The sequence below is a fragment of the Mobula hypostoma genome, chromosome 7 (assembly GCF_963921235.1).
Source record: "Mobula hypostoma chromosome 7, sMobHyp1.1, whole genome shotgun sequence".
NCBI classification, from domain to species: domain Eukaryota; kingdom Metazoa; phylum Chordata; class Chondrichthyes; order Myliobatiformes; family Myliobatidae; genus Mobula; species Mobula hypostoma.
Window position 1 is genome coordinate 185125401 of NC_086103.1, and position 20872 is coordinate 185146272.

Genomic DNA, 20872 nt, shown 5'->3' on the forward strand with positions numbered 1-20872 from the left:
AACCCTTTCATTCCCGGGATCTTTCTCGTGAATCTCCTCCGGAGTCCGGACCCTCTCCAAAGCCAGTGTATCCTTTGCTCACAATAGTCCAAGTGCGGTTTAACCAATGCCTTATAACAGCTCAGCATTACATCCTTGCTTTCTCATATGCTTTGCTTATACAGGCATTAGAGTGGCTCCATCTCTGGCAGTGGGTAAAGCATAGTGTTAGTTATCAAGTGGCTTTGGTTATACAGGTATTAAGGTGGCCATGTCTCTGGCAGTGGTTAAAGTAATGGACAGTACAGTGTTAGCTCTCAAATGCTCCATGCTGTACTGTTCTTTGTTCTTCTCTCTCGCAGTTGTGGACCTTCGTCCCCGACATCACCAATGCGGGACTTCATGCAGACCCCGCAGGTGCAGGTGCGCCGTATGAAGAAGCAGCTGGCGGATGCACGGATGCTCCGCAATGATCTGGAGATTGAGCTGACCGAGGCTCGCAAGCTGATCACCGAGAAAGGTAACAGTTGGGAAACTATCAGTGTGGGATGTGGTCCCATTCTATGTTTTGCCTCCATGTGTGTTTGAGAAAACGTGCATTTGTGAGCGGCGCAGTAGCTATCAGAACCCCCATGACCCGGGTTCATTTCCTGCCACTATCTGTAAGGAATTCGTACATTTTCCCTGTGACCTTGTTGCTTTTCTCCAGGTGCTCCAGTTTCCTTTCCTCCCACATTCCAAAGACGTACGGCTTAGTAGATTGTAGTAGGTTAGATAGCTACTTTATTGATCCCGAAGAAAATTACAGTGTCACAGTAGCATTACAAGTGCACGGGTATAAATATTAGAAGAGAAGGAGAAAGAATAAAAACAAGTTACCACAAACAGTCTTAACAGGAGGGGACATCACTTCCCTGGCTATAGATTGACTCATTATAGAGCTTAATGGCCCGAGGATAAGAATGACCTCATATAATGCTCTTTGGAGCAGCACAGTTGTCTTAGCCTATTACTAAAAGTGCTGCTCTGTTTAGTCAAGATGGCACACAGAGAGTGAGAAACATTGTCCAGAGTTGCCAGGATCTTCCGTAGGGTCCTTTGTTCTGCTACAGCCTCCAGTGTGTCCAGTTTGATTCTTATATCAGACCCAGACTTTCTAATCAGTTTATTGAGCCTGTTGGCATCACCTGTGTTGATGCCATTGCCCCACTGCTGTATCTCTAAATTTAAAAAATAAAAGGCAATTGTAGATTCAACCCCCGCTCCCCCCCCCCCCATTCAGTTGTTGCATTCTGGCTCTGTAGCTGCTCAGAGACTCTCGGATTTCCTGTTCTACTCAACAGGGCAGATTAGAATGGACCTCATTAATTTGAGATTAGAGTTGACCTTCCTTGTGTGCTTTTAGATTTGAACCAATTGCTGTGAGATTGAAGTTACTTTATTAGAGTTGTCCTTGTCCCCGTCGGTGTGAGATTAAAGTCGTAGCCAAGACTCGATAAGCATGTCAGCTTTCCTTCCTGAGTGTTACCCTGTACTCAGTAAGTGGCACGCTCCCCTCTGGTTTTGAAATTTCTTGCTCCAAGTTCCACCCCAGGGATTGGAGCAGCAGGTCTCAGCTGGCCCTGACGTGCCTTTCGTTCTCAGTGCGGACGGAGTTGAGCCATCAGTACTGGTCTCTTGGCATTGCATGCACGTTGAAACACGGTGAGGGCTGATGCGTTCAGAACAGCACGTTGGATGTCAGAGCAACATAACACTCTCGTGATTTTGTTTCCCTTCACCAGAAACAGAAGTCTCCATCTTGCATCAGAAGGTTGATCGTCTGGTGAAATTAACGGAGAGGCAGGCCACTGAGGAGCAGCCTGATGAACTCGGCAACCTGAGGGAAAAGTGTGAAAGGTATTCATAAGCTCAAGGTTCTGCAGATGCCGGAGATTCCAGAGAAACATGGAAAATGCTGGAGGAGCTCAGCAGGGAATAAACAGTCCCAGAGCCCAGACCCTTCATCAATATCTGAGGAATTCTCTGACCCAGGAGTTGTCCTGATGTAGTGTCTCAGCCCGAAACATTGCTTGTTTATTCACCTCTGTAGATGCTTCCTGACCTGCTGAGTTCGTCCAGCATTTTGCGTGTGTAGTGGTGCTACCCTTTCCTGGAGGCCATTAGCAGAGAAGTCCTCACTAGCCTGACGGGGTTGAATGGAGAGGAGCTGTGCGTCTTCGTTGGAGCAACCGTAGAGTGTCCTAGATGTCTACATCATTGGTGCAGCACTGTCTGTGGCTCAGTGCTGCAAGGCGAAGTTGGTACAGAAGCCAGGACCATAATATGGAGAGCAAGTTGTTGCCCATGTAGCAGGCTTCACCTCTCCATGCAGCTGATGAAACAAAAGGAATGGCAGATACTGATGGAGTTTGGCACATCGTTGCCATGGTAGTTGGCATTGAACTCGATGTAGGATTGCCTTAGGGACTCCAGCTCCGGACTTTTCCTCAGGATTTACTTCCTGCAAGGCTAAAGAGGTTTAAGATCAGTGTTTTCCTTCTAGCTGACCGGCCAGCCACGGCTAATGAGCCTCACCCATCTGGCTTAAGTAACTGGTTTTAAGGTGCCAGTAACCTGCCTTTGCCCCTTCTCCTGTCGATAGAAATTGTTTCGCTGGGCTTAGTCGCTAAGCCACATGTGAAGACCAGGAGCTGGACTTGGTAGTCCAAGGCTGTTTAAGATGCACACCATCGGGAGGATTTAATAGGCAGTGGGACACTGGGAGTTTATCCCCACTACCCCTCCAGCTATAACACTATAACAATGCTTAAGGAGCAGTTGAGGAGTTAAGTCATAGAATTGGGCTGTTTCACACAAGTTCATAGAGTCACAGAGCGATAGATAGCAGCCTTTCAGCCCAGCTAGCCCATGGCAATCAGGGTGCCCATCCAGCTAGTCCTGATTTCCTGCATTTGGCCCATGTCAGTCCGAGCCCCTCCCCTCCATTTACTATCCAAGGGCTTCTTAAATGATACTGTTGTACCTGCCGCTACCACTTCCACCGGCAGCTCGTTCCATATACTCAACACCCTCTGTGTGAAAAAGATGGGCCTCAGGTCTCTTATAAATTTTTTCCCTCTCTAGACCCTCTAGTTTTGGACTCTTCTACCCTGGCTGGGGAAGAGACTTTTACCATTCACCTCTCATAATTATGCCTCTCATAATTTTAAACACCTCTATAAGGTCACCCCTCATTCTGCATTCCAGGGAATGATGACCTGGTCCTGGCAATATCTTCTCTGCACTCTTGCCTGTTTAATAGGGTGGCCAAAACTGTACACACTACTCCAGGTGCAACTTCACCAACATCTTGCACAACTGCAGCGTAACGTCCCAACCGCTGTACTCTGTGTTTTTCCATCCTGCTTCATCTCACCCATTTACACATATTTCTTACACTCCTGTCTCCTTTTAAACATAATGCACATTGTCTCAAATATTCCCAATAGTGATCGGATTTCTCCATGAATTCCACTTAATTTCTTAGTAACTATTGCTTATTAGAGGTTTCAGTGTCTAGTCTTGCCCACAAGTGGAAATGTTTTCTGTCTAACCAAACACATAATTTCTTAAGACATTGTCATGTCACTCTTCTGGTATTCAGGGGTGCCACTGGCAGTGGAGTCCTCAGTATCTGTTCACATCATTTTACAGATGTGCAGTATAACAAGTTACATCACTGCATGGTACAGAAACTGCACTGCGGTGGGCAGGAAGGCTATTAAAGCCAGGGGTCAAAACTGCCCAACCGACACCAGCCTACCTGCCACCAAGGACGGGTATACAGAAAGGTGCTGGAGGAAAGCCAGCAGTATCATGAAGGATCCCACCCACCCTACCCTTGTCCCACTCCCATTAGGGAGGAGGCTATGTAGCATCGACAGCAGGACTGCTGGACTCAAAAACAGTTATCTTCCCCAAGCAACACCTCCACCACTAACCATCCCTCCACATCCCTAAGCACCACTACTTTATCATTTCCTGTCATAGTCACAGTCCTATGTCGAGCATCACTTTATGGACATACAGTCATTCTATGTATATAAGCTATCTTTTGTATTTGTATTTGTTGTGCTTCTTTAATAGTGTGTTCTTTATCTTGTGTTTTTGTTTGTGCCCTACCGGATCCGGAATAACAATTTTTTCTTCTTTACACTTGTGTGTTGGAAATGACATTAAACAATCTTGAATCTGATTGATTTGAATGGAGAGGAGAGGAGTTAAATCAGAGAAATGGACTGTTGCTGATCAAGTGTTCAGGTGAATCTGCAGAATTTATTGCCACGGCTGGCTGTGGAGGCCAATTCATTGGGTATATTTAAAGTGGAGGTTGATAAATTCTTGGTTAGTCAGGGCATCAAAGGTTGCCGCAAGACGCAGGAGAATGGGGTTGAGAGGGATAATAAATCAGCCATGGTGGAACAGACTCGATGGACTGAATGGCCTAATTCTGCTCCCATGTCTTATGGTCTCATTTTTGGAGTGAAGTCCCTTCTTTTTCAGACTTTCTTGATGTTTATATCTTCTTTTGGAATTATTCCACCACATTTTTCTGGAAAATCAAAATCGGAGTTTTCAAAATGAAGCAGTATCTGTATTCCTGTTTCCACAAATGAGGCTTGACCTGCTGAGTGCTCCCATCATTTTTAGTTCTTGATTTGTATATTTTCCTCATTTGGCAAATTTTTATCAAATTGTTTGTCATTGCTACAGGTACCGAAGTCCAGTGAAAAACTTTTGTTTTGCCTGCCATCCACACAGATCGTTTCATTGCACCGTGTGCTGAGGTAGTACAAGGGAAAACAATCACAGAATGCAGAATAAGGAGTTACAGTTACAGAGAAACTGCAGTGCAGGCGGACAGTAAGGTCCAAGGTCATGTTGTGTAAGAGTGAAGTCAAGAGTACATCTTATAAAACCATAGGACATAGGATCAGAAACAGGCCTTTCAACCCATGTAGGCTGTGCCAAACAGTTGTTCTCTGTAGTCCCATGTACCTGCCCAAATTTCTTTTGAATTTTTGTGTTTGATGGCTCTGGGCTGTATTCACTGGAATTCAGACAAATGAGAGGTGACCTTGAAACCTATTGAATGGTGAAAGGTCTTGATAGAGAGGATGTTCCTATGGTGGGAGAGTCTTAAGACCAGAGGACACGGCCTCAGAAGGGAGGGGCATCCTTTTAGAATGGAGATGAAGAGGAAATTCTTTAGCCAAAGAATGGTGAATCTGTGGAATTCTTTGCCACAGGCAGCTGTGGAGGCCAAGTCTTTATGTATAGCTAAGGCAGAGGTTGATAGTTTCTTGATTGGTCAGGGCATGAGGGTATACGGGGAGAGGGCAAGAGATTGAGACTGAGGGGAAAATTGGATCAGCCATGATGAAATGGTAGAGCAGACTTGATGGGCTAAATGGCCTATTTCTGCTATATCTTATGGTCTAGATGTTGAAATCGAATCTGCATCCAGCATTTCTGTTCACATCTCATTCCACACTCTCACCACCCTCTGAGTGAAAAAGTTCCCCCTCATGTTCACCTTAAATCCAAAGGGTTTCTACAGTTAGTGGGAAAAGGATAGTGAGGGATAAAATTGGATCCTATCTACCTCTGATGCTACTTTCAAAGAATTATGGACCTGTATTCATAGGTCCCTGTGTTCTCCAGCACTCCTCAGTGGCCAACCATTCACTGTGTAAGTCCTACCCTAATTGGTCCTCCCAAGGTGCAACACTTCATATTAAATTCCATCCACCATTTTGCAGCTGTGATAAGGTACATCACTGGAGGGCTTTAGACTACTATTGAAGGGCACTGTTAAACTGATGATTAGATTTTAAGTTCCCTGGCCCCCACCACTTTATTTTCACCATGGATGTTCAGTTCAGTCCCAATATACCTCCATCCGCCACCAGGAAGGTCTCAAAGCTCTCCACTTCTTTTTGGATTCCAGACCTAACCAGTTCCCCTCTACCACCACTCTCTTCCATCTAGCAGAATTAGTCCTTACTCTTAACAATTTCTCCTTTGGCTCCTCCCACTTCCTCCAAACTAAAGGTGTAACCATGGGTCCCAGCTATGCCTGCCTTTTTGTTGGCTTTGTGGAACAATCCATGTTCCAAGCCTATAGTGGTATCTGTCCCCCTCTTTTCCTTCGCTACGTCGACGACTGCATTGGCGCTGCTTCCTGCATGCATGCTGAGCTCGTTAACTTCATTAACTTTGCCTCCAACTTTCACTCTGCCCTCAAGTTTACCTGGTCCATTTCCAACACTTCCCTCCCCTTTCTTGATCTTTCTGTCTCTATCTCTGGAGACAGCTTATCTACTGATGTCTACTATAAACCAACGGACTCTCACAGCTACCTGGACTATTCCTCTTCCTACCCTGTCTCTTGCAAAAATGCCATCCCTTTCTCGCAATTCCTCCGTCTCTGCCACATCTGCTGTCAGGATGAGGCTTTTCATTCCAGGACAAAGGAGATGTCTTTCTTTTTTAAAGAAAGAGGCTTCCCTTCCTCCACCATCAACTCTGCACTCAAATGCATCTCCCCCATTTCACACACATCTACTCTCACTCCATCCTCCCGCCACCCCACTAGGAATAGGGTTCCCCTTGTCCTTACCTACCACCTCACCAGCTTCTGGGTCCAACATATAATTCTCCGTAACTTTCACCACCTCCAACGGGATCCCACCACCAAGCACATCTTTCCCTCCCCACCTCTTTCTGCTTTCCGCAGGGATCGCTCCCTATGTGACTCCCTTGTCCGTTCGTTCCCCCCCCCATCCCTTCCCACCGATCTCCCTCCTGGCACTTACCCTTGTAAGCAGAACAAGTGCTACACATGCCTTACACTTCCTCCCTCACCTGGGTCAGCTGGGGAGATATCTGCGTCTGGTGCTCCCGGTGCGGCCTTCTATATTGGTGAGACCCGACGCAGGCTTGGAGACACTTTCGCTGAACACCTACGCTCTGTCCACCAGAGAAAACAAGATCTCCCAGTGGCCACACATTTTAATTCCACGTCCCATTCCCATTCTGATATGACTATCCACGGCTTCCTCTACTGTCAAGATGAAGCCACACTCAGGTTGGAGGAACAACACCTTATATTCTGTCTGGGTAGCCTCCAACCTGATGGCATGAACATTGAATTCTCTAACTTCCACTAATGCCCCACCTCCCCTTCATACCCCATCCCTAATTTATTTATTTAATATATTTTTAATTTTCCCCCTTTTCTCTCTCTCTTTTTTCTCCCTCTGTCCCTCTCACTATAACTCCTTGCCTGCTCTCTCCACCCTCCGGGCTCTCCTCCCCCTTCTCTCTCTCCCCAGGCTTCCTGTCCCATAATCCTCTCCCTTCTCCAGCCTCGTATCTCTTTTGCCAATCAACTTCCCAGCTCTTAGATCCATCCCTCCCCTCCTGTCTTCTATCATTTCGGATCTCCCCCCTCCCCCTCCTACTTTCAAATCTCTTACTATCTTCTTTCAGTTAGTCCTGATGAAGGGTCCCGGCCTGAAACGTCGACTGTACCTCTTCCTAGAGATGCTGCCTGGCCTGCTGCGTTCACCAGCATTTTGTGTGTGTGTTGATTAGATAAGGAGGACTCAGTGTCATCCTACAGTTATTCCACTTGAATATTCCGCCTTTCACCCTTAACCTATCTGGTCTCACCCAGCCTCAGTGGGAAAAGCCTTCTTGCATTTGTCCTATCTATATCCCTCAGGGAATAAACTTTTGATTGCAGGAGCAGGGGAAGAAAGGCTTCTGGCAACTATCTGTAGTGTTATTTAGAGGAATATATTTTCCAGTTACTAGTTTAACTGTGCAGTTTTCCTCTCGGAGGCATTGTGTATTTATTAGTTTTTACTTGCTCTCTGCAGTTTATTGAACAGACTGCGTGATACTCAGAAGCAGAGTCAGGATCTGAAGACCGAGAAAAGTCAGATGGAGCGAAAGATCGATAAACTTGAGGAGGAAAATGGAAACCTCTCGTACAAGGTAATCATCAGTAACACCTTGTACTGTACCTGACCCTTGCAGGGCTGAAGCTACCCACCACGTTACATGCTGCGTCTGGGGTGAAAATGAAACATATCACACCCTTCCCAACCTTGGTATCATGTAGTGATTAAGTATCTAAATATCTCCTGTACACATACTTATCCAAATGGCTTTTAACTGTTGCTAATCTGCCTGCTTCAACAACTATTTATAGGGTCATTAAAGCACGACAGCTCCGAAACAGACCTTTCGTATCACTGCCAGAAAATGTAGGAGTAGAATTAAGGTTATTCAGCCCATCGAGTCTGCTACGCACCACACTGGTTTTCTGTCTAGTCCCGTGCTTGGACCCTATCCATCCAAAGCAACACACACAAAGTGCTGGAGGAACTCGGCAGGTCAGGCAGCATCTGTGGCGAGGAATAAAGAATTAACGCTTTGGGCTGAGACCCTTCATCAGATCTCACAAGTTTGAACCTATCCAAGCCTACATCCTCCTCTTCCACTGCAGCTCATTCCAGACCCACACCGTCTCTAAGTGAAGAAGTTGCCCTTAAATATCCACCTTTTACACGTAATCTGTGACCTCTAGTTGTAGTCTCACCCAATCTCGGTGGAAAAGGCCTGCTTGCATTTACCCTATCTGTGCTCCTCATGGTTTTATAAACCTCTATAAGATGTAAATAACGCTAATCGCTAATGCTTTTTCTTTGTCATCTAACTGGATCTCTCATCATCCAGACTTCTGGCTTTGATTACCTTGCCTCTTTCAGCCAGTTGGAATAGATCTAAGCTGTAACTAGATCGTCTCTAATGGTCACTAATCGTATGATTAGTTGTCCCTACTGATCCACATCACTGGCACCAGTCTACTCACCATCAAGGACAAATATACAGAAAACTGCCTGAAAAGGGCCAGTAACTTCATGAAGGATCCCACCCACTCTGCTTTTGTCCCACTCCCATCAGGGAGGAGGCTATGTAACATCCATGCCAGGACCACCAGAGACAAAAACAGTTACTTTCCCCAAGCAGTAAGGCTGATCAACACCTCCACCCACTAACCCACCCCTCCACACCCCCAACCATCACTACTTTATCATTTCCTGTCAGTCACCTTTTGTACAGACACTCCTGTGCCTAGTGTCACTTTATTGACACTCAAATCTATCTATGAATATAAGCTATAGAGTTATAGAACACCGCAGTACAGAAACAGGCCTTCAACCCACGCCAAGCCATTAATCTATCTTGTACCTGGACCATACCACTCCCATCCATGTATATATCCTAATATCTCTCAAATGTTGAAATGAAACCTGCATCTACCACTTGCGCTGTCACCTCATTCCACTCTTTCCTCTGAGTTAAGGCGTTTCCCCTCTTGTTCCCCTTAGACCTTTCACCTTTCACCCTTAACCTGTAACCTCTAGTTGTCTCACCCAACCTCAGCAGAAAAAGCCTGCTTGCATTTACTCCATCTATACCCTTAATGATTTTGGATACCTCCATCAAGTTTCCTTTCAATATTCTATGTTCTAAAGAATAAAGTACTAACCCATTCAGCGTTTGCTATAACTCAGGTCCTCAAGTCTTGGCAACATTCTTGTAATTTTTTTCTGCACTCTTTCCTGTAGGTAGGTGACCAAAGTTGTACACAATACTCCAAATTAGGCCTGTCAAAAGTTTTATACAATTTCAATATAAAATTCCAAATCTTGTCTTCCTCAATGTCCATTATACCCCCAATCTTCCAGATCGTTGATAAACAACAGACCCAGCACTGAACCCTGCAGCACACCACTAGTCACAGACCTCCAGTCAGATAGGTAGCCATCTACAACACTGTTTGGTTTCTACTGCAAAGCCAATGCTTAATCCAATTTACTACTTCATTTTGAATGCCAAGCCGCTGAGCCTTTCTGACCAGCCTCCCATAAAGGTATATTGGCTTCATTAACTTTCCTGGTAACTTTCTCATAAAACCCTATAAGATGGTTAGACACAATTTACCACACACAAAGCCAATTTGACTGTCCTTAATCAGTCCATGTTTATCCAAATATTCATGCGTCTGGTTTCTTGGAATATCTTCCAGAAACTTTCCCACTACTGATGTCAGGCTCATCGGCCTATAATTTTCTGGCTTATTCTTTGAGCCTTTCTTAAACAATGGAACATTAACTATCCTCTAATCCTGCAGTATCTCATCTGTCGCAAAGGATGTTCTAAATATCTCCACTAGCGTCCCAGCAATTTCTGCACTGGTCTCCCACTGGGTCCAAGAGAACACATTGTCAAGCCCTGGGAATTTATCCATCCTCATTTGCCTCAGGAAGTCAAACACCTTCTCCTCTGTAATCTGTACAGGGTCCATGACCTGGCTTCTGCATTGCCTCAAATTTATAGACTCTGTAAATACAGATGCAAAAAAATCCGTTTAAGATCTACCACATTTCTTTTGGCTTCATGTATTGATTACCACGCTGATCTTCCAGAGGACCAGTTTTGTCCCGGGTTATCCTTTTGCTCTTAATATAATTATAGAAGCTCTCAGGATTCTCCTTCACCTTGTTTGTCAGAGCAACCTCATGCCTTCTTTTAGCCCTCCTGATTTCTTTCTTTAAGTGTTTTCTTGTTTTTCTTCTACTCCTCGTACCTTATTTGTTCCTGCCTGCTAAGCAGTTCCTTCTTTTTCCTAGCCAGTATCTCTCAAAAATCAAGGTTCCTTAAACCTGATATCCTTGCCTTTTATTCTGACAGGACCATTCAAACTCTGTACGCTCAAATTTTCACTTTAGAAGACCTCCCACTTACCAAGCCTACTTGTCCCAGACCATACTTGCCAGATGCTTTCTGGTACCATCAAAATTGGCCTTTCTCCTATTTAGAATCTATATTACCTATTTATGTTTAATGTTTTTTTAAAATTATTATTGTGTTCTTTTTTGTATTGTGATCTTTTGTTTGTGCTGCATTGGATCCAGAGTAGGGAATATTTAGTTCTCCTTTACAATTGTGTACTGGAAATGAGATTAAATAATTCTGAATCTTGAATCTTGATCTATCCCCACACCTGTCAGGGAATGAATCTAACCCTAAGGTGCAAGGCATCTGGCTTGAACACATCTCAGCTTTCCTAAAACAGATAAAGGTAAAAGTTAGCTTTATTTGTCACATGTACATCCAGTGTCCACTGTACTGTCTACCTCCTGTACCTAACTCAGTGGCCACTGAGTGTATGTTCTTGGTCTGCTGCTGCTGTAGCCCATCCCCTTCAAGGTCTGACGTGTTATGCTTTCAGAGATGCCCTTCTGCACACCACTGTGGTTATTTGGGTCACTGTCGTCTTCCTGTCAATGTCATAGTCATAGTAATACTTTATTGATCCTGGGCGAAATTGGTTTTCGTTACAGTTGCACCATAAATAATTAAATAGTAATAAACCCATACATAATTAAATAGTAGTATGTAAATTATGCCAGGAAATAAGTCCAGGACCAGCCTATTGGTTCAGGGTGTCTGACCCTCCAAGGGAGGAGTTGTAAGGTTTGATGGCCACAGGCAGGAATGACTTCCTATGACGCTCTGTGTTGCATCTCGGTGGAATGAGTCTCTGGCTGAATGTACTCCTGTGCCAGCTTGAACCAGTCTGGCTGTTCCCCTCTGACCTTGCTCATTAGCAAGGCATTTTTGCCCACAGAACTGCCGTTTATTGGATGTTGTTTTCTTTTCACACCATTTTCTGTGAACGCTAGAGACATTTTTGTGAAAATCCTAGGAATAGCTCTTCCCCTCCGCCATCCGATTTCTGAATGGACAACCAACCCATGCACACTACCTCACTATATTTTTTTCTTCCTCACTTTTAGCACTTTCTGTTTAATTTTTGAATATATATTTACTGTAATTCTGTTTTATTTTTATGTATTGTACTCTACTGCCACCAAACAGCAAATTTAATGACGTAGTTCAGTGATATTAAACCTGATTCTGATTCAATGGCAACTGTGGAGAGCCACAAATTACTGCCTCATTTTGAAACTCTGCTCTTGGTTTCTTCATTCAACCCACAATGAGTCAACAAAGACTTTGACATTAACCAACCAATCAGCTTCCTGCTGTTCTGTGATGTCACTGTGGTCTTAAAGTTTTTCCTTTACAAGTGGCTGATATCACTGCCTCTGGCCTTGGACCCTGGTAAGTCAACACCCCTCAGCATTGGTTGTGTTGCTTTAGAGTTTGGTTTTAAACTTCCTAACCAGTGGGACCTTTTTAAATGCTTCACCACTGAAGTATATCTACTGCATTATAATCTAATGTTCAGGAGTGAGAGTGATTATAATGCAATATAGAAACATAGAAAATACGTGCAGGAGTAGGCCATTCGGCCCTTCGAGCCTGCACCGCCATTCAGTATGATCATGGCTGATCATCCAACTCAGAACCCTGTACCAGCCTTCCCTCCATACCCCCGATCCCTTTAGCCACAAGGGCCATATCTAACTCCCTCTTAAATATAGCCAATGAACTGGCCTCAACTGTTTCCTGTGGCAGAGAATTCCACAGATTCGCCACTCTCTGTGTGAAGAAGTTTTTCCTAATCTCGGTCCTAAAAGGCTTCCCCTTTATCCTCAAACTGTGACCCCTCGTTCTGGACTTCCCCAACATCGGGAACAATCTTCCTGCATCTAGCCTGTCCAATCCCTTTAGGATTTTATACGTTTCAATAAGATCCCCCCTCAGTCTTCTAAATTTCAACGAGTATAAGCCTAGTCGATCCAGCCTTTCATCATATGAACGTCCTGCCATCCCAGGAATCAATCTGGTGAACCTTCTTTGTACTCCCTCTATGGTAAGGATGTCTTTCCTCAGATTAGGGGACCAAAACTGCACACAATACTCCAGTTGTGGTCTCACCAAGGCCTTGTACAACTGCAGTAGTACCTCCCTGCTCCTGTACTCAAATCCTCTTGCTATGAATGCCAGCATACCATTCGCCTTTTTCACCGCCTGCTGTACCTGCGTGCCCACTTTCAATGACTGGTGTATAATGACACCCAGGTCTCGTTGCACCTCCCCTTTTCCTAATCGGCCACCATTCAAATAATAATCTGTTTTCCTGTTTTTGCCACCAAAGTGGATAACCTCACATTTATCCACATTAAATTGCATCTGCCATGAATTTGCCCACTCACCTAACCTATCCAAGCCACCCTGCATCCTCTTAGCATCCTCCTCACAGCTAACACTGCCGCCCAGCTTCGTGTCATCCGCAAACTTGGAGATGCTGCATTTAATTCCCTCATCTAAGTCATTTATATATATTGTAAACAACTGGGGTCCCAGCACTGAGCCTTGCGGTACCCCAGTAGTCACTGCCTGCCATTCTGAAAAGGTCCCGTTTATTCCCATGTACACTGATATACATCAGTGGTGAAGTATTTAAAATAAGGTCCCATTGGTTAGGAAGCTTAAAACCAAAACTCCAAAAAGTTTAAAGTTGATATTTTAAACATTTTATTAATATTTTTTATTCTTCTTAAATCCATCACCCCTACTTGGGCTTAGGCTGCCAAAAGCAGCTCACCAGAGTCCTGTGCCCGAGGGCAGTCTTTCAAATGCAAGTGTGGCCCAATCTGTATGTTTTCCAGGTGAAGATCCTTCCTCTCCCGGGGATGAGGTCTTTGGAGCTTCTGTGGCTCTGAATTTTTACAGGGTAGGGTTACTAGCCCCATGCCAAACCCTCCTTTCACAGTTGGATTTGGGGCCATTCATGGCAGAGTTAGTGTTTTCTATAATGTCATCAAAATGCTTAAAAATATATAAATTTTAAATGCTAGGGCAACACCTAAATCGGAGTTATGAAACAATGTCCATGTTATCCGTAGTCCATGTAAATTTTGCCCTGATCTAGAACTGGAGGTCATAGGTTAAGGGTGAAAGTTGAAATATTTAAGGGGAGCTTGAGGGGGGATCTCCTTCACCTAGAGGCTGGTGGGAGTGTGGAACGAGCTGTCAGTGGAAGTGGTGGATGTGGGTTCGATTGCAACATTTAAGAGAAATTTGGATAGGTATATGCATGGGAGGGGTGTGGTCCAGGTGTGGATCAATTGTACTGGGCAAAATTACAGTTCAGCACAGACTAGGTGGGCTGAATGGCCTGTTTCTGCACTGTAGTGTTCAATGAATCTGTGACTATGAGTGAACCCAATGCAAGAATCAGATTTATTATCATGACATAGGCTCTGAAATTTATTGTTTGGTGGTATCAATACAGAACAAAACATAAAAATCACTCCAAGTTAGAATAAGTATATAGATAGCTAACTAACTAACTAACGGCTAAGAAGAATAGCGAGATAGTGTTCTGGGACCTTTCCAAAATCTGATGGCAGAGGAGAAGATGGTGTTCTAAAATGTTAAGTGTGGCTCCTTCATGCTGCTGTACCTGAAACCTAGATTGTACAGGTGTCCCCCACTTTTCGAACGTTCGCTTTATGAAACCTCACTGTTACAAAAAAAATCAGCCCGCGATAAAAGGCAGCGCGCGCCCCGAGCAGCCGCTCTCCCCTCGGATTCAGAACGGCATTGCTTTAACACGTGCCTGTGAGCAGCCGTTTGCAAGATGAGTTCTGAGGTATCGGAAAAGCCTGAAAGAGCTCGTAAGGGTGTTACACTTAGCGTAAAACTAGACATAATTAAGCGTTTCGATCGTGGTGAACGAAGCAAGGACAAAGTGAGTTTGGCTTGTGGAAGCTGACGAAGATGATGTTGAAGAGGTTTTGGCATCCCATGACCAAGAACTGACGGATGAAGAGCTGATGCAATTGGAAGAAAAAAGGATAACAATCGAAACCGAATGAGTAATGATAAAGTACGACTTTAATTTTGAAAGGGTACGTCGGTTTAGGGGATATTTGTAGGATGGTTTGAGTCCTTACAAAGAACTGTATGATAGAAAAATGCGCGAGGCTCAGCAGTCAAGCAAGCCTTCCACATCAGCCACAGCAGACGACGAACCTCGACCTTCGACATCGAGGCGGGCAGAGATAGAAGAAGATGAGCTGCCTGCTCTAATGGAAACAGACGACGAGATGACACCCCAGTGTCCCACCAGCCCAAAACCCAGGCCACAGACAGATACCAATTTGCAGAGAATGCAGCGGTAGCCAGGAGGCACACAGCACATCTTTAAGAAAAAAGCCAAAATAAACATGCTAATTAATTAGGTGCCGCCCCACACGTAAATGTTGGCCCAGATCAGAGACGACGCAATCGGAAATCGGCACTGATCTGGGCTGACAATTACGTGTCGGGCGGCACCTGATTAATTAGCATGTTTATTTTGGCTTTTTTCTTAAAGATGTGCTGGATGCCTCCCGGCTACCGCTGCACCACTGCATGCTTTGCGGCAATGTATCGGTCGGCAGCCTGGAGGGTGGGGGCCACTGCACCACCCCAACCTGCGACGATTCCGTCTAACACACCATCATCAGTGTACTCGGCGCTGTCGTCCCAATTCCAGTAGGTGATACTACATTGTACATACATTATTTCTACTTTATATCGGCTGCGTATTTTACGTGTTATTTGGTATGATTTGGCAGCTTCATAGCTTAAAGGTTACTGGAGAGAGTGTTTTTGCCAACAGCGCTTGCGTGAGATTTTTGCTACCGAGAGCGCTTGCGTGAGATTTTCGCTTCAGCGAACAGTGCCAGCAATGATTGTGGAAAAGTATTTCTACTTTATATAGGCTGTGTATTTATCATATTATTCCTGCTTTTACTATATGTTACTGTTATTTTAGGTTTTATGTGTTATTTGGCATGATTTGGTACGTTATTTTTGGGTCTGCGAACGCTCACAAAATTTCCCCATATAAATAAATGGTAATTGCTTCTTCGCTTTACGACATTTCGGCCTACGAACCGTTTCATAGGAATGCTCTAACTTCGGATGGCGGGGGAAACCTGTAATGTTTTTAGGAACCCAGTGTGGTTTGATTCAGGCTGTTTGCTCCATTGACTGTTTTGTCTCTTTGTCTGCATCTCCTAAGATCCTGGCTGTTGTCCTGGCTGTTCCCGATAGATGTGATTAGATGACTTAGCAACATAGTGCGGAATGGGTCCTTCCAGCTCACAAGTCAGACCGACCAGTATTTAAACCTACCTAATCACAGAATAATTTACAATGACCTGTACTGAACTCCGACACCTGAGCTGTAATACCGTCAGGCCAACCACTGTGCTACCATGGTGCCCAGGTAATCTGCCTCAGTTGATAGAAGCCCTCATCTGGGTGAAACGGTGGCGTGTATATGATGACCCTTGTGTTGTTCAAGGAACGATATTAAGGAGTGTGTCCAGAGGAGGTGCATATGAATGATTCCAGGTATAAAAGGGTTAATATATGAGGGGTGTTTGATGGCTCTGGGCCTGTCCTCACTGGAGTTTAGAAGAATGAGGGGGTGATCTTAGTGAAACCTATTGAATATTGAAAGGCCTAGATAGAGAGTATGTGGAAAGGATATTTCTTGTAGTGGGGAGTCTAGGGGCAGAGGGCACAGCCTTTGAATAGTGGATATCCATATAGAACAGAGGTGAGGAGGGATTTCTTTAGCCATAGGGTGGTGAATCTGTGAAATTAATTGCCACAGACTGCTTTGGAGGTCATGTCATTGAGTATACTTAAAGCGAAGGTTGATAGGTTCATGATTAGTCAGGTTGTCAAAGGTTACGGGGAGAAGGCAGGAGAATGGAGTTAAATGTTGGAGTAGACTCAATGGGCCAAATGGCCTGATTCTGCTTCGATATCTTAGGTCTTGTATAACAAAAAGACAAGCTTATCAGCAGTTAGTTAATGAACTACATGCGTGTCAGTCTGTTTCTGGGCTTTGAATTATGTTTCATTGTCTGTGAGTGGTAAATACAATGAGCTGCTGTTCAGTAGGAGTGTTTCTCATCCATTACAGTCTCTCCATTTGTTCAGTTAATTGGTTCAGCAGTTAAAGAGACTTCTATTATGAAGATTAAATTGATTGAGTACTGAAATAATCAGATCTACTACTAACTCATCATTCACAATTACGGTCGATCCATTATGCTGTCAACTGGCTGGACTTTAATCTCCATTACAATTAACGTTTGGTGGCATAGTAGTGTAGCAATTAGCGCAATCACTTCATAGTACCCGTGATCTCTGACTGGCATTCGTTTCACCAGCGATCTCCAACTGGCGTTTGATTTGCACCGCTGTCTGAAAGGAGTTTGTATGTTGTCCCTGTGACCACATGTGGTTATATGGGTGCTCCAATTTCCTCGCACAGTTCAACGATGTACAGTTAAGGATAGTTGTGGGAATCCTATGTTGGTGATGGATGTGTGGCAACACTTAAGAGCTTGCCCCCACTACAATCCCTGGACTGTGTTGGCTATTGACACAAAAATAACACATTTCAATATGTTTCAATGTACATGTGACAAATAAAGCTGATCTCTAAAATAAAGTGAATATTTTGCTTTGAAAGCACAGAATCTGTTGGGCTAAGACAGGCTGTTCACAACCTTTACTGTCAGCAGACATCACCTGTAGACTCAGTGGGTCAATTATCTGTCATCATTTGTTCACCTTATGGCCTGTGGACCCAGCATCACTGGCATTGACCGTCCCACTTGGATCTCAGGTATCTTCAATCCTCTTTCCATCTTTTGCTGTAGGTTCGTGACTTGGGAAATCGGCTGGCACAATCGCAGAAGGCCCTGAACGAGCTGGCAGATGAGCATGAGTCAGCCATGCCAATTTGGGAGGGAAAACAGAAGCAGCTGGAGAGTGATCTGCTCGTGGCCCTGTCGGATAAAGTACGGTGTGTGTGTGTGTGTGTGTGTGTGAGAGAGAGAGAGCACAACTGGAGAGTGATCTGCCTGTGAACCTGTCAGATAAAGTACGGTGTGTAACTCCTTACAGACAGCCCGTGCCGTAGCATAGCACAGTAGTATAACACCATTACAGCACCAATGACCCAGGGGTTCAGTTCTGCCAATGTCTGTAAGGAATTTAATACATTCTCCCCATAACCACATGGGTTTCCTCCAGGTGCTCCGATTTCCTCCTGCATGCCAAAGTCTTGCATCTTAGCAAGTTAATTGGTCGTATGGGTGAACTGTGGGGCACAAGCTCGTTGGACCAAAAGGACCTGTATCTCTAAATAAAAATAAATAAAACAGGGGGCCTGCATTTAAGCTCAGAGAACGTAGATCAGTACAGTGCAGAAAAGGTCCTTCGGTCCACAATGTTGTGCTGACCTTTCAATCTACTCAAAGGTCAGTCTAACGTCTCCCACATAGCCCCCCATTTTTCTACCATCCATGTTCCCATCTGAAAGTCTCTTAAACGTCCCTAGCATATCTGCCTCTACCACCACCCTGGCAGGTCTTTCCATGCACCCACCTGTCTGTATAAAAAAACTTACCTCTGACATTCCCACCCTACCCCCATCGCCTTAAAATTATACTCCCTCATATTAGCCATTTCCACCCTGGGAAAAAATCTCTGCTGGTCCACATGATCACATGTCCACACATCTTGTACACCTCTAAGTCACCTTTCATCCTCCTTCACTCCAAAGAGAAAAGGCCTCTAATTCAGGCAGCATCCTGGTAAATCTCCTCTGCATCCTCTCTAAAGCTTCCACATCCTTCCTGTAACGAGATGACCAGAACTGAGAACAATATTCCAAGGGTTTTACAGAACTGCAACATTACTTCATGGCTCTTGAACTCAATCTCCCGACTAAAACATTGCCGTGTATGATAATACAGGGTCACAGATCGCAAGCCATGAAGCCGCTCAGAAGTGTAGCGGTCTGCATAACCGCATCTCAGTACCAACAATCAGGGTTCAGTTTCCACTGCCATCACTAAGGATGATGCATTATCCACTTGACCATGTGGGATTCCTCCGGGAGCTTTGGTTTCCTCCAACATTCCAAAGGCATACGGGTTAGGATTAGTGAGTTGTGTGAAGGCACAGAATATTTGTGGACTGCCCTCAGTATATGTGAACCCTTGTATTTAATAACTGATAGAACCCCCTTTAGCAGCAATAACCTCCACCAAACGTTTCCTGTAGCTACTGATCACACTTGCACAATGGCGAGGAGGAACTTTAGACCATTCCTCCATACAAAACTGTTTCAATTCATTATTTCTGGGATACTTTGCATGAACAGCCCACTTCAGGTCATGTCACAGCTTCTCAATTGGGTTAAGGTCTAGACTCTGACTTGGCCATTCCAAAACACAATTTTTCTTCTTTTTAAACCATTCTGTTGTTGATTTACTCTTGTCTTTTGGATCATTGTCTTGTTGCATTATCCAGCTTCTAGTAAGCTTCAGGTGATGGACTGCTACCCTGACACTCTCCTGTAAAATGTCTTAATACAATTTTGAATTCATTGTTCCCTCAACAATTGCAAGCTGTCCAGGCCCTGAGGCAGCAAAGCAGTCCCAAATCATGATGCTCCTTCCACCATGCTTCACAGTTGGGATGAGGTTTTGGTGTTGGTGTGCAGTGCACTTTTTCCTCCAAACATAGCGGTGTGCATTTCTGCCAAAAAGTTCAACTTTTGTCTCATCTGTCCACAAAACATTGTCTCTGAAGCATTGTAGAACATCCAGGTGATCTTTTGCAATCTGGAGATGTGCAGCAATGTTGTTTTGTCGGAGAGCAGTGTTTTCCTCCGTGGTGTCCTTCCATGAACACCTTTTCTGTTCATTCTTATAGCGGACACATGAACAGAGACTTCTGCAGGTTTTTCTTCACCTCCTTCAGCATTGCACGTTGTGCTCTTGGTGTGATTTTTGCAGGATGTCCACTCCGAGGGAGAGTAGCAACGATAATGAGTTTACTCCATTTGCAGACAATTTCTCTTACTGTGGAATGACGAGCACACAGGTCTTTAGAAATGCTCTTGTAGCCTTTTTCAGCTTCACGCATCTCTACAATTTTTGTATGGTCCTCTGAAAGTTGTTTTGAGCAAGGCATGGTCCACATAAACAGATCTTTCTTGCGAAGAGCAGGCGCTGTCAGTAACCTGACTTTTTGTGTCCTTTTTTTATAGGGCAGGGCAGCTCTACAACCCACACCTCCAATCTCATCTCATTGATTGGAACACCTGACTCTTAATAACTTTAGTGGAAGGCATTACCCCAGAGGTTCACAACTTTTTCAACTTAGACTGTGATTATTTAAATGGTGTACTCAGTATTGACGAAAAGTACAATTGTTTGTATGTTATTAGTTTAAGCAGATTGTGTTTGTCTATTACTGAAACTTAGATGAAGATCAGGTCACATTTTATGAGTAATTAATACAGAAAACTAGGTAATTCCAAAGGGATCACAAACTTTTTCTTGCAACTGTATATGTCACCATATACAACCCTGAGATTTATTTTCTTGTAAGCATTCACAATAATTCAACTCAGCTTTAATTGTCATTTAACCATGTATGAATACTGATGAATATAGCCAAATGAGACGGTGTTACAATGGGGTCAAGGTACAAAGCCACGTCACCAACAGTCACACTCAGTAAGCACACACAAGATCACACTCATGTGATAAGAGTCCCAAGGCCCACCTTTCAATCGCCCCCTCCTCGTGTGATGCCTGGCTTGATGCATAGAAGTCAATAAACCAATTAGGATATCAGTAAGATTACAACAATGCAAAATATAAATGTGTATATGCAGTAACAGACCCCCTAGCCCACTGATATCATGTGTTGACTGGCCCCTGACACCATGGTTTTGAGGCCCAGTCCTTGTTCCAACACTCAGTTC

At 44.3% G+C, this 20872-nt stretch overlaps 1 protein-coding gene across 5 annotated transcripts in view; it reads left to right on the forward strand.

The window, feature by feature from the left end:
- numa1 (nuclear mitotic apparatus protein 1) overlaps positions 1 to 20872 on the forward strand; it is a 181695-nt gene that overhangs the window by 101262 nt on the left and 59561 nt on the right. For all 5 annotated transcript variants that reach the window (XM_063054722.1, XM_063054721.1, XM_063054723.1 and 2 more), the window contains 4 exons: positions 342 to 499; positions 1764 to 1878; positions 7908 to 8025; positions 17748 to 17888. In XM_063054722.1, coding sequence (XP_062910792.1) covers positions 342 to 499; positions 1764 to 1878; positions 7908 to 8025; positions 17748 to 17888 — 532 coding nt within the window. The remainder of the gene's footprint in view (positions 1 to 341; positions 500 to 1763; positions 1879 to 7907; positions 8026 to 17747; positions 17889 to 20872) is intronic.